This window comes from Salvelinus namaycush, chromosome 10 (genome assembly GCF_016432855.1).
Source record: "Salvelinus namaycush isolate Seneca chromosome 10, SaNama_1.0, whole genome shotgun sequence".
NCBI lineage: Eukaryota > Metazoa > Chordata > Actinopteri > Salmoniformes > Salmonidae > Salvelinus > Salvelinus namaycush.
Genome location: NC_052316.1, coordinates 5,705,769 through 5,725,134, shown reverse-complemented (window position 1 = coordinate 5,725,134; position 19,366 = coordinate 5,705,769). Strand labels below are relative to the sequence as shown.

General features: G+C 41.3%; 1 protein-coding gene across 1 annotated transcript in view; it reads left to right on the top strand.

Annotated features, from left to right (window-relative positions):
- Positions 1-19,366, top strand: part of LOC120054610 (26S proteasome non-ATPase regulatory subunit 1-like) — a 102,178-nt gene that overhangs the window by 13,583 nt on the left and 69,229 nt on the right. The window contains exons 13-16 of the mRNA XM_039002084.1: positions 201-312; positions 3,706-3,902; positions 6,185-6,280; positions 7,565-7,629. Of these exons, the coding sequence (XP_038858012.1) occupies positions 201-312; positions 3,706-3,902; positions 6,185-6,280; positions 7,565-7,629 (470 nt within the window). The remainder of the gene's footprint in view (positions 1-200; positions 313-3,705; positions 3,903-6,184; positions 6,281-7,564; positions 7,630-19,366) is intronic.

Below are 19,366 nucleotides of genomic sequence, written 5' to 3'. Positions count from 1 at the left end.
GCGTCACATTTATAGCGCCCAATTCCAAATCAACCCATAGCCTCCCTACCCCTTTGGTCACTTAGATTTGATCTTGTGTGTGTGTGTAAGCAGTACCGGTATATAAATAATTATATGAAGCCCATCAGAGGGACATCATGTCACTTTTGAGTTGAATACAAAGTCTTTGTGTCTGTGGTTTGCTTTGTTTGCTTCCACAGATTGTCCGTCATGGCGGAGGTTTAGGCCTGGGATTGGCTGCCTTGGGGACAGCCAGGCAGGATGTGTACGACCTGCTCAAGTCTAACCTGTACCAGGATGACGCAGTAACAGGTACATGAACCTGAACAGACAATAGGGAATTCAGTGCTATTCAAGTTTAAATGTAGCCAACTAGCATCTCTCTAGCCTTTATAGAGTGTAACATGGGATGTCAAATCCCCATCGGTAGTGAATTCAGAAAAACATTTTGATAAGAGTTCAGTGATACTAGCGAAAACAACACGGTGCTCCTATTGCCCAATTGGAGCACCGTGTTGTCCTATTGTATATCCTATAGGAGCACCGTGTTCTATATGTAGAGGGAAGAGATCATTGCGGCGCGGTCTGCATTTTTCGTACTGGGTGCAGGTGGTCAGACAATTATGGAAACGGTCATCTTTCTGTTTTGTATGCGTTCTCCAATATATTGTATTAAAAGCACCTTTTTGTCACACTATTCTCACACACACACACTCATCATTCGCTGCTTCAAGTTCAGTAGCCTATACCTCTCCTCTCCTAGTTGGGCGTGCAAGATCATGTGCGACAATAGGCTAAATGTGTGGTCTCAATTAAATGCATGGGCAGAGAAGCATGGTACAGTTTCTTTCCAAGGAAATTCACTTTAATACGATTAGGCTACAGTTTACTACAGTGTCTTGAAATAAATATTGGTAATGGAAAGAAGTGGAGGGCACTCAACCAACGTGAATTGAGTTGCGAAGGAAAAGGCGCAACGTTATTTGTCTCTGGCTGCAAATCGTCCCGCTCCTAGGCTATAGGCCAGGGGTATTCAACTCTTACCCTACGAGGTCCGCAGCCTGCTGGTTTTCTCTTCCAGCTGGTAATTCATTGCACCCACCTGGTTTCCCAGGTATAAGTCAGTCCCTGATTAGAGGGGAACAATAAAAAAAAAACTCAGTGGAACTGGCTTCGAGGTCCAGAGTTTAGTTTGATGGCTATATAACGTTAGACAAAGTTTCTTCATCATTCTTGCTGCCTTAAGTTTCAGTAGCCTTCCTCTCCTAGTTGGGCATGCGAGATCAGGTGCACATGTGGTCTCTATTAAGGAATGATCCAACCCCAGAAAAAAAAATGAAACTCCTATCAATTTGGTGAAAGCCTATGTTCTATCAGTGGGTAAAATAAGTGTTCCCCATGATTTAATTTCTAAGTGGTCCATCTGTAAAATCAGGAAATCGTGTAGGAACTTAGCTTAGATGTGCTGAGTCTGACCGGTGTACTAAATTATTCAACTCCGTTTCTCCTTCAAGTACCATCTCGCAATGCGCCCTGTGTCTGTTGTTGCCATAGCAATGCACTCTGCACTCGCTCTGGGCAGAGAGGAACTACAAGCTGAACTGTGTGAGATGAACTCCTAAATTGATAGTACAGTTTGTTTAGGCAATTTTACAGCTAGCTCCTTCACATGATTATATTGACTTTGGTATTATTGTGTACAGCCATTTTAATCCTCGGGTAGCCTTTTATTTTGTTTAAATATATTTCTGGGATGGAAAACACTTAAGTGTAAACTTAAACGACTAAAACCCAAATATAAAGTATGTGGAAAAGATAGTGGACCTATATTTTTTTTTTAAATAATATAGTCTTTGTTAGTTCTCAATCACCAAAATAAAAGATAGACGGAGAATTGGCAATTCCAAAAACAATGAATTTAATGTTTGAGCAAAATAACACATTCATGGATAAATGAATAGAATTGCCAATTAGCTTTAAAACTGCTAAATGTTTTCTCAGCTGCATGGAAACATTTGTAGAATTGCAGGAAACTTGCTTTAAAACTGAAGGAAAAAAACTCGGCTCCATGGAGAAATTAGTAGTTGCAGGAAATTGGCTTAAAAATAGGAACTATCCACCCAAAACCACTCATTCCTTTAATTGACAGTGTTAAATAACACTGAGAACAACATTTTTTGAATTTTTTTTGTTCTTTAATTTTAGTGTTTATAATAAGGTTGGTAGCAACATGGAAAATCGTTATGGAAATCTGTTTCAGCTCAAGTCGACTCATCTGCAATGCTTTCTCTATGGGCTCTAATACCAAAGACAATATCAGCATGCAATGTAGCTAGTTAACTTTAAAATTGCCTAAACAAACTGAACTATCAATTTAAGAGTCTACAATCTCACCATGTTCAACCTGCAGATCGATGTGCCTCAGAGAGGAGTCTAACGTTCACAACGGCAGATATACTTTTGAGAAGTTGGGGAAATGTTACCCATGCTATGTCAATGGGTCGTGCAGTGCATTCTGGGCGATTCTGGGACAAGGAGCGCTCTCCTTCAAGGGGTGAAGGGGAGTTTATTGGGCGCTAGCTCAAAAACCCAACATAAGCACGAATTTCGTCAACAAGAAGTACAACATTACAAATCTTTTCAAAGATGTGAGATAATTAACTTACTATCTGTAGTATCGTATAGCTTTGGAATCGTGACATTACGTACTTTTGAAGAAAATAGGCACGTTTATCGACATACACTGACTTTGAGAGGGGATTGTGTGACAATTAGCTTAACAACTGCGTGACTCAGCATGACAACTTGAACGCGATTCATTGACAGTCTGCAGCGCGGGGCGTTATACATTTCTTTATTCATTGTATTCCTATCTGCTTTCTATAATATCTCTGGCAACAGCACCCTGGACTAAAAAAGCAGACACAAATAGGAAAAATTCAGTTAAATTACACATTTTTCGAGGTAGGAATATTACAAAAATATGATCAATGGCTCATTCGAGATAAGAAATCCTTCCGAGTAATGACATGTATGATAGACGTCTTTGCGATCTAAAAGTTGTATTCCTGTTAACTTCCAGTGTAGTCAGCGACTTCATCATGGTGCTACGTCATACTGGATGGATTTCTGGCTGCTTGAATGCTGTTAACTCAAATACAGATGAAAACATGAAATGACCCAGGGAATTGATAGAACATCACTCAGAGATACACAAAAACAATATAACATTCAAAATGGGTGAACCTTTCCTTTAAGGTAGGCTAGATTATGCAAAACGTAGCTGAAGTAAAAGCGCAAGTGTCCGTTCTCGCTCCAACTCTGGCTCTTTCAAACTGTCTAGCCTATTGGCTGATATAGCCCAGTAATACCGATAGCTTAATATAATTGGCCACGTGAGAATCTAATTTTTTTTAATGTATTTCTTGGTTATTTTTGCCCATTTTGGTTTTTCCTATAGGGCACAAAAATTGCTGGGACCATGGTCTGCCAAGCAAGCTGTGTCACATAAGCCTAAAATAACATTTGCAGGACTGCGGTTTGGTTCGGGACCAGTTCTTGCGGGTGGGAGTCGGACAAAAAGCCAGCGGGAGTAGTCGCGTCCGGTATGAAAAGCTGTAGGAGTGGGTGGGATAAAGAAATCAGTCCCGCACAGACCTCTACCATCATGCGGCGCTCATGTCTGCGTCTGCCCTCTGTTCCCAGGTGAGGCTGTGGGGCTGGCCCTGGGGCTGGTCATGCTGGGCTCGAAGTCGGCACAGGCCATTGAGGACATGGTGGGCTACGCCCAGGAGACGCAGCACGAGAAGATCCTGCGCGGCCTGGCCGTTGGAATCGCCATGGTCATGTACGGATGCATGGAGGAGGCAGACACGCTCATCGAGAGCCTCTGCAGAGACAAGGTTACAGTCGGACTTGGCACACATTCACACGCACACACTCTTCTTCCATTATGCCTGTTGATGATGGGTATATGGCTTCTCAGCACTTTGCATTGTAAGGGGGGAAACTCGCCTTATCTGCTACCACCATATTTATTCACATTTATTCCTTGGCTATGCACCCATGACAGTTAACCCTTTTGCCTATTGTTGCCAAATGTGGTTGCTTTTGCTTTTTTTCCAGCCTGTATTCATCTGTTTCAATTTACTGTGACAATGAATACCTCTCTTGAACTGTACAGCTCTGGGGAAAAAAATTAAGAGACAGCTGCATATTTTTCTTAAATCAGCATCTCTACATGTATTGCTTCCATTCCAGTGTCTGTTGAATTCCAACACAGCCACACCTCATTCTACTGAATGAGGTACTGATTAGGTGATCATCTGAACCAAATCTTATTTAACGAGGGAAAAGTATAAAAACCACTGCTGTGGTCATCACTATCCTCTTGCAATAGGACCAGCTGGATGGCAAAAGCAGTGCTAGTAGTACCTCAAAAGTAATTGGAGTTAAAAATAACAATTGACCATGCCAAAAGAGTTGAAAAGGAAAGTTTTGAGTGAGCGAAAGAAGGGTTCAATTCTGGCTTTACTGGCAGAGGGATACAGTGAGTGTCAGGTTGCTTCCATCCTTACAATTTCAAAGATGGCGGTTCATAAGAACAAGGTCAAGCAGCAGACATTGGGGACAACAAAGCTACAGACTGGCAGAGGGCGAAAATGACTCCACTGACCGGGATGACCGACAACTCATTTGAATGTCACTCAACGACTGTAGGATGATATCAAGTGACCTACAAAAAGAATGGCAAACGGCAGCTGGGGTGAAGTGCATGGCGAGGACGGTTCGAATCAGGCTCTTAGAGGCAGGGCTGAAGTCATGCAAAGCTAGAAAAAAGACCAATGAGAAGCAAAGAGCCAGGCTGAGGTTTGCAAAAGACCATACGGATTGGACCGTAGAGGACCTGGTTGTCTAATGACCTGGAGAGGCCTACAAGCCACATTGTCTCGCACCCACTGTGACATTTTGGAGGATCAGTGATGTTCAGGGGGTGCTTCAGCAAGGCTGGAATCAGGAAGATTTGTCTTTGTGAAGAACGCATAAATCAAGCCATGTACAAGGTTGTCCTGGAAGAAAACTTGCTTCCTTCTGCTCTGACGTTCCCCAACTCTGAGGATTGGTTTTTCCAGCAGGACAATGCCACACAGCCACGGTGTGGATGGAGGACCACCAGATCAAGACCCTGTCATGGCCAACCCTGTCATGGCCTGAACTCCAATGAAAACCTCTGGAATGTGATCAAGAGGAAGATGGATGGTCACAAGCCATCGAACAAAGCCGAGCTGCTTGAATTTTTGCGCCAGGAGTGGCATTAAGTCACCCAACATCAATGTGAAAGACTGGTGGAGAGCATGCCAAGACGCATGAAAGCTGTGATTGAAAATCCAGGTTATTCCACCAAATATTGATTTCTGAACTCTTCCTAAGTTAAAACATTAGTATTGTGTTTTAAAAATGAATATGAACTTATTTTCTTCACATTATTTGTTATTTGGACCATTTTCTGCAAATAAATGCTCTAAATTACAATATTTTTAATTTGGATTTGGGAGAAATGTCAGTAATTTATAGAATAAAACCAAAATGTTAATTTTACCCAAACACATACCTATAAAAAGTAAAACCAGAGAAACTATTAATTTTGCAGTGGTCTCTTAATTTTTTCCAGAGCTGTATATTTCTACACTGAGGTTGGAATAATATTGTGAAAATGCTGATGATGCCCTTTTAGTGTAAAAGCTGTAAACTTGAAATTTCAGCCTGTTTTGGTGGGTGTCGGCCTGCCCGGTGACGACATCAGACGGTAAATGAGTTAATAGACCAATAAGAGTTCCATACCCCTGCCAATAACAGCTAAATGTCAGTTTTCCCCTCCCCATTTAGACCACTCCCTGACAGTTCTATCAAAATGCTTGCTTGAGAAATTACTCTTTGCTAAGAATCACATTTTTTTTTATTTTTGGCTATTTTGATTGAAAACAATCACTGTAAGGTTGTTAATTGTTACCCAGAAATTATTTGATATTGAGATGAAAACATCTGCATTGGACCTTTTTTTAAATGTGCTAGATGTCAAATAAGATGTAGATGTTGTTGACCACACATTGTTGCCATGGCTAGACTTACTGCTGCAGACTCGTCTCTTAACTAAGGCTCTGTGTTCTGTCACTGTCTGCTCTAGGACCCGATCCTGCGACGCTCCGGAATGTACACAGTTGGCATGGCCTACTGCGGCTCCGGAAACAACAAGGCCATCAGACGTCTGCTGCATGTGGCTGTAAGTATCCTCCTTCCCCTTTCTCATGCAAGACACCGACAACCAGGTAACAGATCACGCCATGGATAGCCAAGCTATTACGTATTGTAATTGCGAGGATGGTTATGACAGATTATTATGTGTTGGTATACTTTTGTATATCGTATGTGGACACTCCTTCAAATTATTGGATTCCAAACTGCCTCTGGAAGCAACGTCAGCACGAGCTGTTTGTCGGGAGCTTCATGAAACGGATTTCCATGGCTGAGCAGCTGCACACAAGCCTAAGATCACCATGCGCAATGTCAAGTTCCACCATTGGACTCTGGAGCAGTGGAAATGCGTTCTCTGGAGTGATGAGTCACGCCTCACCATCTGTCAGGCCGACGAACGAATCTGGGTTTGGCGGATGCCAGGAGAACGCTACCTGCCCCAATGCATAGTGCCAACTGTAAAGTTTGGTGTAGGAGGAATAATGCTTTGGGGCTGTTTTTCATGGTTCAGGCCCCTTAGTTCCAGTGAAGGGAAATCTTACCGCATACATTGACATTCTAGACCACCGCATACATTGACATTCTAGACAATTCTGTGCTTCCAACTTTATGGCAACAGTTTGGGGAAGGCCCTTTCCTGTTTCAGCATTACAATGCCCCTGTGCACAAAGCGAGGTCCATACAGAAATTGTTTGTCGAGATTGGTGTGCAAGAACTTGACTGGCCTGCACAGAGCCCTGACCTCATCCCCATCTAACACATTTGGGATGAATTGGAACGCCAATTGCGAGACAGGCGTAATTGCCCAACATCGGTGCCCGACTTCACAAATGCTCTTGTGGCTGATTGGAAGCAAGTCCCCGCATTTAGTGGAAAGCCTTCCCAGAAGAGTGGAGTCTGTTGTCACAGCAAAGGGGAGACCAACTCCATATTAATAACCATGATTTTGGAATGAGATGTTCGACGAGTAGATGTCAACATACATTTGGTCATCTAGTGTATATTTTTCACGATAATGAAATCCTTTGGTAGTACAGGAAGCCCAAATAGATTAATTAATGTTATTGTTACTAGGTCAGATGGTTGTTCCTACAGATGGCAGCCTGCATAAGCAAAAGGTGTGATTATGCTTTGATATGAGCTGTTTATGAACAAAAGTATAGGTTTCTCCCAAATCTTTGATATTTTGGCTGATTGGGAGTTTTTCATTTTTGCTTTTGTGCAGCAAAATTATTAGTAGTGGATGTTACATTATCTCCTTGCCCCCACCGCATTCTTCCTGCTGTTAATTCATCGTTCTCTACCTTTTCAGGTGAGCGACGTGAACGATGATGTCAGAAGGGCAGCGGTGGAGTCCATTGGATTCATCATGTTCAGGTAAGGCCTTGGCCCTATGCAATCCTGTATACCTCTATGTAATCCCCTTTTCGCCCAGCTGAGGTCCCCCTACTTTCAGCCTCTTGGTCCACTGTGAGTCTCAGCCAAGCGAACTCTGATTAATCAGCCCCTACTTGTATACACATAGATGGCATTCTTCCCATATCCCGGGAATACTTTCCAAATGCGTTTGGAGTATGTCCTCGAATGGGTATTGTTGGCAGTTTATGTAGCCTCCTCCCCCTCATCCCGACCGTTAAAACATCCAAAGCAAACAGTGAGATAGATATCTTCCGCCCAGACCTCAGATTAATAGATGGGGCTTTTCCAGTTGTGAAGGCCACTGGGGCTGTTACCCACCTTCGGCCCAGAGGTTAATCCATGTTCTCCCGTCAAGAATTAGGTTTTCACAATTGTCACCTTGCTTGGCTAGAGAGTTAATGTTGTCTGAACACTGTTTTGGGTTTTAAGTAACCATGGGCATGCAGTATAGTTACATTTAAGCCCAGATGGAGCTCTGGGCTGATCTGTTTTCTTATAAGCTGAATTGTTTATGTAAGTGATGGGTGTCAATTGTAATTTGAAAAACCAAGACTGTTAAATGTTTTGAAAGTGTTTAAGTTTCCAAAATGTGAGAACTTGTTTGATGTTCAAGTTAAATCTATTGAGCATGAAAACCCTTTGAACCACCCTTGTGTTGGTCCGTGCAATGGTTTTCGGTAGTCTTATCCAATTATTAAGTGTCATTCATGATCAAAGATATGACACATTTTGAAGTGATTTTACTCTTGAGAAAGTATTTCATTGCATCCTTTATAGCTTAGCCTACCTCAAGGAGGTGAAACTATCCCTCACTTTCCTACAGGGTTAGCACTCTTAAGTGATCCCCATGTGATTGGTTTTCATGCGGAATATCAATATGACGTAATGACCAACATCTCCTCTGTCAAATCAAAGACAGAATTTAGATGCACTTTTAGCTGAGAGGTTATAATTACTTCCTGGCTCTCCTTACAGGTAGTTCAGTGTCTGAGGACATTGTTTTTCATGTCGTCCTCTTGAGTCACACATTCTTCTTTTCTGTCTGTTTACGGAGACTCATCACTCATTCTCTGACGTGAATTTACCCACCAGGCAGCACTGCAGCATTAAACAGTGCGCTGGGCCAAGTGGAGGAACATGGGGGTCTATTTTAAGCCCAAAAAAGGTTATGCGATATTCCCATGATCAATTGGCTGTTAGATAAACCGTGTGTAAATCCTTCCTGTGTTTAGAGAGCCTCCTGAGCAGCAACAATCCCCCCCCCCCCCCCCCACTCCCTTCTTTGTCTTGGGAAGCCAGGATGTGGTGCTCCGAGCTGCTGTCTCTGAGTGGGCCAGAAGTCAAAGGTCAGAGTGACTGCTCCAAAAGGCCATGGGTATATTCTTCCCCATTGGCTAATCATGATCGCAGATATATGCATTGAAAGTTCTGAGAAGGTTCTGTATGAACCACATGTGGGCTATTGCATTACATTTCAATGCAGGGTGGTACACCCTGTATACTTAATATTATTATAGATTTTATGCTATGGACTCCGGAATTAGTTAAACTCATCCAAAAAGAATACCCTTTTTGGTTTATTATGTAAATTCCTTCGTTGTTTTTGCTTAGTCACTTCATTCACTGGTATGGATTTTGTAATGGAGAATTTGTCAAAATGCCCTCTTTTATGGCCACTCCTAAAGTGATCATGACACTAGGCACTTAACTTCAGGATTCGGCCTCCCTGTAGTCATTGTTTGTGATTATGAACTCCAGAGTTAGCGTGGGGGATTATGGTGTGTTTATTTTGGCTCCCCTGTCCATTTAGCGAAATGTCCTTTCATAGGGTAGCCGGAGGCAAAGTCATTAATATTCATGAGTTACTTTGGTTGATTGGTTGAGCCTTCTTGGGTGTGACGTCACATAGATGGGCCATCTGTTTAGTTTGCTCGTGGGCATGAGCAGTGAGCACCGAACGACTTGGGAAACCCAGCTTCAGCTGAATTAATTAATTGGGAAATAAATGAAAGCCCCACCAGATAGCTACCAATCTATTTTAGTTTCATTGTCCGATCTTTCATAAAGAGTCCACTAATTGTTATTTGTACCTTCCCACAAACTGTATCTTGCATGATATGAGCAAGTTAACCCAAATGTATCAAAGAATAGGAAATCCATGATTAGTTGGCTAGTAGTGGCTACTGCCAGGCCAGTAAGCTAGTTAACGTTAGCTACATTTCAGACAGTAGCTATCCTTCTAAATATGGTGGTCACAGGATAAACTAGCTATGAGTTGAACATTAACTACCGGTCAAAAGTTTTAGGACAGCTACTCATTCAAGGGTTTTTCTTTATTTGTACTATTTTCTACATTCTAGAATAATAGTGAAGACTATTAAATAACACATGGAATCATGTAGTAACCAAAAAGTATTAAACAAATCAAAATATATTTGAGATTCTTCAAATAGCCACACTTTGCCTTGACAGCTTTGCACACTCTTGGCATTCTCTCAATCAGCTTCACCTGGAATAGTTTTCCAACAGTTTTGAAGGGGTTCCCACGTATGCTGAGCACTTGTTGGCTGCTTTTCCTTCACTCTGCGGTCCAACTCATCCCAAACCATCTCAATTGGGTTTAGGTCGGGTATTGTGGAGGTCAGGTCATCTGATGCAGCACACCATCACCACCATCACTCTCCTTCTTGGTAAAATAGCCCTTACACAGCCTGGAGGTGCGTTTGGTCATTGTCCTTTTGAAAAACAAATGATAGTCCCACTAAGCACAGACCAGATGGGATGGCATATCCCTGCAGAATGCTGTGGTAGCCATGCGGGTTGTGTGCCTTGAATTGTAAATAAATCACAGACCGTGTCACCAGCAAAGTACCATAACACCACCTCCTCCATGCTTTACGGTGGGAAATACACATGCCGAGATCATCCGTTCACCCACTTCGCGTCTCACAAAGACATGCCGGTTGGAACCAAAAATCTCCAATTTGGACTCCAGACCAAAGGACAAATTTCCACTGGTCTAATGTCCATTGCTCATGTTTCTTGGCCCAAGCAAGTCTCTTCTTCTTATTGGTGTCCTTTAGTAGTGGTTTCTTTGCAGCAATTCGACCATGAAGGCTTGATTCACGCAGTCTCCTCTGAGCAGTTGATGTTGATGTGTCTGTTACTTTAAATTTTTGAAGCATTTATTTGGGCTGCAATCTGAGGTGCAGTTAACTCTAATGAACTTATCCTCTGCAGCACAGGTAACTCTGGGTCTTCCATTTTTGTGGCGGTCCTCATGAGCCAGTTTCATCATAGCACTTGATGGTTTTTGCGACTGCACTTGAAGAAACTTTAAAAGTCTTGACATTTTCCGTGTTGACTGACATTAAAATGTTAAAGTATTGATGGACTGTCATTTCTCTTTGCTTATTTGAGCTGTTCTTGTCATAATATGGACTTGGTGTTTTACCAAATAGGGCTATCTTCTGTAAACCACCCCTACCTTGTCACAACACAACTGATTAGCTCAAACGCAATAAGAAGGAAAGAAGTTACACAAATTAACTTTTAACAAGGCACACCTGTTAATTGAAATGTATTACAGGTGACAACCTCATGAAGCTGGTTGAGAGAATGCCAAGAGTGTGCAAAGCTGTTATCAGGGCAAATGGTGGCTATTTGAAGAATCTCACGTATAAATGGTGGCCATTTGATGATTTAACACTTTTGATTCCATATGTGTTATTTCATAGTTTTGTTGTCTTCACTATTATTCTACAATGTAGAAAATAGTCATAATAAACAAAGCCCTTGAATGAGTAGGTGTTCTAAAACTTTTGACCAGTAGTGTATTTTGGTGAATACTAACTAGTAGCCAGTTTGTTGTGGCCCATGGTGGAGTCATATCTAACTAGCTGGCTCCTGAAACCTGTGGTCGTGTTCCCCTGCTCAGACGTTGCATGCATCAACCAATGGTTGCGTGCCATGTCATGGACTGTGTCATCGAATGACTGATTGCATTAACTAACATATGATGTGTGTAGCTGTTACTTAAAATACCAAAGTCTGTGTCCATGCATGAGCTCTTGAGTATAGCTAACGTTATGGTACAGACACACCGATAGATCTGACTGCCAATAAGGACTTTGCACAGTAGGAGGCCATTTCTTCTCTTGCTAGAACAAAATATATGTCTGCGGTGTACCGACCTGGTACCGATGAACCTGCCGTTTCTACTTGTATACAAGCTGCTGATGTGCGCCTTTGGAACATCTACATAAAAAAAAAAGTTATACATCCGTTTAATATACACCATCACAATAAATCAATTTATGCTAGGCAGGTCTAAAGAAACAATATGATATAATTTTTTTCTTCTCAGAACAGAATGAGTTGGCCTACTGTATTATCTGGCTATTTGCCGTATGCTAGTTCATTTGGACTAAATAGGGACTAAATATGCTTAAGTCTCGTGCCATTATTTTATAGTAAGAAGAATATAATTGAACTTGGCTGAAATAGAAAGGATATTTTTCCCCTTTCTGGAGCGAGTGTGCATATGATGTGTCTATGTCATAATTTCAAACAAGTCCTATACGCTAGATTTAGTTATTTGGTATTTTTATTTGGGAATAATACAAACCTTAATGTCTTAGAACTCCAAAACAAATATGGGCTGCATGATGCGACTATAAGCTATTGATGATTTGTTGCAAAAAAGCTTGCACTCTGTTCTTGCCTCAGGCTACACACACTGCTCTCTCATCAAGTGTTCATATTTTCACCCATCAGACTATTCTCAATTTAATCTCGTCTTTTATTAGTAATGTAAAATTTGTTTTGATTTAGAATGGCCCATCCCATTATCAAATTAAATAAAGACATGTCATCCGTATGCACTCGAATAGCGAATGAAGACCGCTTTCTCGCAGTTAGTTTTTCAATCATGCCGGGTAGACTAGTCCATTTTTATAGCTGAACATGTGCTTAATATGAGCAGCTGAGAAATAAATATAGTAGCCGGTAGGATCCTCCTTTTTAGTGGCAACTATCAAAACTCTGCTTTAACACAGTATTGCAGATAGAAATGTCTGGGTTTATAAGAACACTTACAGTACATGGCCAAGGTATGTGGACACCTGCTCGTCGAACATCTCATTCCAAAATCATGGGCATTAATATGGAATTAGTACCCCCTTTTGCTGCTATAACAGCCTCCACTCTTCTGGGAAGGCTTTCCACTAGATGTAGGAACATTACTGCGGAGACTTGCTTCCATTCAGCCACGAGCATTAGTGAGGTCGGGCACTGATTTTGGGCGATTTAAGCCTGGCTCGCAGTCGGCATTCCAATTAATTCCCAGAGGTGTTCGACGAGGTCAGTGCTCTGTGCAGACCAGTCAATTTCTTCCACACCAATCTCGCCAAACAGTTTCTGTATAGACCTCGCTTTTGCACAGGGGCATTGGGGAATGCTCTTTCCTGTTTCAGCATGACAAACTGTTGCCACAAAATTGGAAGCATAGAGTTGTCTGGAATGTCATTGTATGCTGAAGCGTTAAGATTTCCCTTCACTGGAACTAAGGGGCCTAGCCTGAACCATGAAAAACACCCCCAGACCATTATTCCTCTTTCACCAATCTTTACAGTTAGCACTATGCGTTGGGACAGGTAGCATTTTCCTGGCATCCCCCAAATCCAAAATTAGTCTGTCGGACTGCCAGATGGTGAAGCGTGATTCATCACTCTAGAGAACGCGTTTCCACTGCTCCAGAGTCCAATGGTGGCGAGCTTTACACCACTCTAGCTGCTTGGCATTGGTCATGGTGATCTTAGGTTTGTGTGTGGCTCCTCGGCCATAGAAACCCATTTCATGAAGCTCCTGACGAATACTTCTTGTTCTGACGTTGCTTCCAGAGGTAGTTTGGAGCTCGTTATTGAGTGTTGCAACTGAGGACAGATTATTTTTACACGCTTCAGCACTTGGCGGTCCCATTCTGTGAGCTTGTGTGGCCTACCACGTCACGGGTGAGCCGTTGTTGCTCCTAGATGTTTTCACTTCACAATAACAGCACTTACAGTTGACCGGGGCAGCTCTAGCAAGGCAGACATTTGACAAACTGACTTTTTGGAAAGGTGGCACGCTATGATAGTAGTGTGGGCCATTCTACCGGCAATGTTTGGCTATGGAGATTGCATGGCTGTTGTGCTCGATTTTATACAGCTGTCAGCAATGGTGTCGCTGAAATGGCCGAATCCAGTAATTTGAAGGTGTTTCCACATACTTTTGTCCAACCACTGTTTTGAGGAGCATGCAGTCTCTCTGTATGACAGGTAATATATTCCGCCCAAGCTCTGTATGCCATGGGCTCTCCAACCTTGTTCCTGCAGCTACCGATGGTAATGTTTTCACAACTAAACATATTTCATTAAACTGTTGACAGACCCTCTCTCTGCACGCTCAAGATAGGAATGAAGGACAGAGATGAGGAGAACACACAGTGGTGAGATATTCTGTATCTAAAGGTAATGTGTCTGCCTATTAATTATGAACATATAAATTCACTATAATTGTAGGCCAACTCTGTAAGCCGCCCTGCAAAATCAATGAGCCAATAGCGTTGCCTAGGCCTATACTTTCTCTCCCAGACTCATGCTACACTCCAAACATTCTATTCATAAGGCACCAGCCCATCCAGTATGGATAATAATACAGTCCACACTCAAAAGAGATTACTAGAATTTGTTTAATTCTGGAATATAGCCTAGACCAATTATTTACCAAGGACATATAAAATATTTTATCAGCAACCATCACTCCTGTGTTCCAATGGCACGTTGTGTTAGCTAATCCAAATTTATAATTTTAAAAGGCTAAAAGATCTTTAGAAAACCCTTTTGCAATTATGTTAGCACCTCTGAAAACTGTTGTGCTTATTAAAGAAGCAGTAAACTGGCCTTCTTTAGACTAGTTGAGTATCTGGAGCATCAGATGTGCTACCTATCCCAGACCTGCTGTTTTCTCTCTAGAGACAGCAGGAGCGGTAGATATACTCTCAATGATCGGCTATGAAAAGCCAACTGACATTTACTCCTGAGGTTCACCCTGGACAACTGCTGTGATTTATTATTATTTGATCATGCTGGTCATTTATGAACATTTGAACATCTTGGCCATGTTCTGTTATAATCTCCACCCGGCACAGCCAGAAGAGGACTGGCCACCCCTCATAGCCTGGTTCCTCTCTAGGTTTCTTCCTAGGTTTTGGCCTTTCTAGGGAGTTTTTCCTAGCCACTGTGCTTCTACACCTGTATTGCTTACTGTTTGGGGTTTTAGGCTGGGTTTCTGTACAGCACTTTGAGATATCAGCTGATGTAAAAAGGGCTATATAAATACATTTGATTTGATCAGCATTTGTGGGTTCGATTACAGGCTCAAAATGGCCAGAAACAAATAACTTTCTTCTGAAACTCGTCAGTCTATTCATGTTCTGAGAAATGAAGGCTATTCCATGCCAGAAATTGCCAAGAAACTGAAGATCTCGTACAACGCTGTGTATAACGCCCTTCACAGAACAGCACAAACTGGCTCTAACCAGAATAGAAAGAGGAGTGGGAGGCCCCGGTGTACAACTGAGCAAGAGGACAAGTACATTAGTGTCTAGTTGGAGAAACAGACACCTCACAAGTCCCAACTGGCAGCTTCATTAAATAGTATCCGCAAAACACCAGTCTCAATGCCAACAGTGAAGAGGCGACTCCGGGATGCAGGCCTTCTATGTTTAGAAAATAACCACTATATTTTCCCAACATTTATGCAATGCATTTTGGGTTTTTACCATTAGCAGGACAAGCCATTCCATCAATGTGTTATCAGACAGCTATACTGAACAAAAATATAAACGCAACAATTTAAACGATTTTACTGAGTTACAGTTCATAAGGAAATTAGTCACTTTAAATAAATTAGGCCCTAATTTAGGGATTTCACATGACTGGGCAGGGGCACAGCCATGTGTGGGCCTGGTAGGGCACAGGCCCACCTACTTGGGAGGTAGGCCCACCAACTGGGGAGCCAGGCCTAGCCAATAAGAATGAGTTTTTTTCCCCCCACAAAAGGGCTTTATTACAGACAGAAATACTCCTCAGTTTCATCAGCTGTCCGGATGGCTGGTCTCTCCAACGATCCCGGATGTGGAGGTCCTGGGCTGACGTGGTTACACAGTCTGCGGTTGTGAGGGAGGTTGGACATACCTGCCAAATTCTCTAAAACGATGTTGGAGGCGGCTTATGGTAGAGAAATTAACATTAAGTTATCTGGCAACAGCTCTGGTGGACATTCCTGCAGTCAGCATGCCAATTGCACGCTCCCTCAACTTGAGACATCTGTGGCATTGTGTTGTGTGACAGAACTGCACATTTTCGAGTGGCTTTTTAATGTCCCCAGCAGTAGCTGCACCTGTAATGATCATGCTGTTTAATCAGCTTCTTGATATGCCACACCTGTCAGGTGGATGGATTATCTTGGCAAAGGATAAATGCTCACTACCAGGGATGTAAACAGAATTGTGCACAGCATTTGAGAGAAGCTTTTTGTGCGTATGAAAAATGTGTGATCTTTTTTTCAGCTCATAAAACATGGAACCAACACTTTACATGTTGCGTTTTATATTTTTGTTCAGTATAGATATACCTACTTACATTTTGGAAGCTAATAGATTACATTTATTGTCGCATCTTTTAACTAAATGCAATCTGAAAATACTAATAACATGTAAATATTATTGGTAACAGAATAAATAGCAGAAGAATAACTGCAGATTAAATAATGCTGTAATTTATAATTACAGCATTATAATTCCAGCGCCCTGTGAGTCCTAATGTAGGCTATTGCCCCTTTTAAGAGCTATAATTTATTTTGTAGGCATACCTTGTGTTGTGAATCTTACCAAATATGTTGTCTTTTCACACTATTCAAACCCCAATTAAATAAACAGCTGATGAAGCTATTTTAGCCTATAGTTCACATACTGCAAACAAATAATCTGAACTAAAATCTTTACACATATTTTGGGATTTCTGTGCATTCTTGACAATCCCTAATCAGTATCCAAAAACGGCACGTTTTTTCCGCGAACCTGCACATCTTCTCTCTTGTGGCACCAATGTAAGGGTTTGTGGCAGGGGAAACAGTGTTGCAGTAGTCTAGTGTGTGGTGCGGGAATAATGACAAGTGAACTTGGAGAGCATTTCGAGAGGTTGTCTAACCTGACCTCAGACCACCTCTTAATTGTATTTTCAGTTCGCTTCGGCAGCTCTTTTGAGGGGTCTGAGTTCATACTGGACAAAAAAATGGTACTGAGCGAACGGTACTGAGTTTACTGAAATTGGCTGAAATTTTGCTGCGGTCAAGACTCATGACTGGCGGTAATACGGTCACCGCAATCGCTCTAGTCCCATCTAGCTATTTTAAAGAGTAATCTACCCCCAGAAATAAAAATCATGATACTTCTGTCAATTTGCTGAAAGCCTATGTTTTATCAGTGGGTAAAAAAAGAGAACTCCCCATGATTTAACTTCTAAGTGGTCCGTCTGTGAAATGAGGAAATTGTGTAGGAACGCGTCATAGCTACATGGTTCTCATCACTGGAGATGGGGGATAACACACTATCACATTTCATAGCCCTTTGAAGACAATTTCCTGCACTCCAGATTAGAGGTCGACCGATTAATCGGAATGGCCGATTTCAAGTTTTCCTAACAATCGGAAATCTGTATATATTTTTTTACACCTTTATTTAATCTTTATTTAACTAGGCAAGTCAGTTAAGAACACATTCTTATTTTCAATGGCGGCCTAGGAACGTTCTGCCTCAGATTTTTTACCTTGTCAACTCGGGGGATCCAATCTTGCAACCTTACAGTTAACTAGTCCAATGCTCTAACACCTGATTACATTGCACTCCACGAGGAGTCTGCCTGTTAGCGAATGCAGTAAGCTAAGGTAAGTTGCTAGCTAGCATTAAACTTATCTTATAAAAAACAATCAATGACTGTCATTGCTCCAATGTGTACTTAACCATAAACATCAATGCCTTTCTTAAAATCAATACACAAGTATATATTTTTAAACCTGCATATTTAGCTAAAAGAAATCCAGGTTAGCAGGCAATATTAACCAGGTGAAATTGTGTCATTTCTCTTGCGTTCATTGCACGGGTATAGTCATGGTATATGCAACAGTTTGGGCCGCCTGGCTCTTTGCGAACTAATTTGCCAGAATTTTACGTAATTATGACAACATTGAAGGTTGTGTAATGTAACAGGAATATTTAGACTCATGGATGCCACCCGTTAGATAAAATACGGAACGGAATAAACGTTTTGTTTTCGAGGTGATAGTTTCCGGATTAGTCAAAGGTATATGGTTTAGAGAGAAATAGTCGACGCGTTATAATTCCTGTAAAAACTTGCGGCTGAATTTGAAAGGGGTTCCTTCGTTATTTTACCGTTCATGTCTTCCATAGAGAATGTCTTGATCTACTTCAAATAAGGTCTGTGTTTCGTGCAGGCTTAAACCGCCTCGACGTTTTGATACCCGTGTAAATCTCACTAGGATAAGGTAACGTTTGTCAACATATTTTCATAAATCCACTCTACAAAAAAATGTATCTTCGCTTATATTTAGCCAATATTGATCAGAGTTACCTTGTCCTATGGATATCTACACAGTTATAAAATTGGCACGGTGATGTAAGCCTACATGAAAAAAAGACCTTTATTTTAAGTGAATCTAAAAATATCCTATGGAATAAATGAAGGAACCGCGTTTCAGATTTTGCTAGAAGGTGTCATGGGAATTATGACTCGCACTTTGGTTGTCAATTCTTACCATGCCCATTATTAAAATAGGATTTCCTGCATATAGAAATTAAAGTTTTTGTTTTCAACATTCATCACAGGTAACTTAAACTCTATTTTTATTCAAACAGTTGAGAGTATTTGTCTCCTAAGCAGACTCTTCAGTATCATTGTCACTTCAGAGCTGTGTGCGTGTGTGTATTTATGTATTATATTAAGTTAAAATAAAAGTGTTCATTGTTCATTCAGTATTGTTGCAATTGTCATTATTACAAAAATGTGTGTGTATGATATATAATATATATATATATATATATATATATATATATATATATATATATATAAATGTTTTATTTTAAATAAATCGGCCGATTACTCGGTATCGGCTTTTTTTGTCCTCCAAGTATCGGTATCGGCATTGAAAAATCATAATCGGTCGACCTCTACTCCAGATTGCCAAAAGGCCAATGGATGGTATGGGCATACTTGTCTAGAACACATCCATCCGTTTTATATCGTCATGATAAAGTATATATTTCACTTGGATGTGTTCAATCTAAACAGTGTACCAAATTTTTCAACTCTGTTTGTCCTTCAAATACCATCTCGCAATGCACCCTGTGGGAATGGGCTGTTGATGCCATAGCAACATACTCTGATAAATGACAAAAATGTCAATGTAGTATCAACAAGGGCTTTCTAAAAATTCTAGCTAGCTAGCAACAAAATTAGCACAGCTTGCTAGTTAGCTTACATTAGCTACAGCAGGCACAAGCTACTGCCATCTTGTGGCCTGGAGTATTTAACGTAAAACTATTCCACTGTAAAATGTCAATTTAATAGCCTTGGCA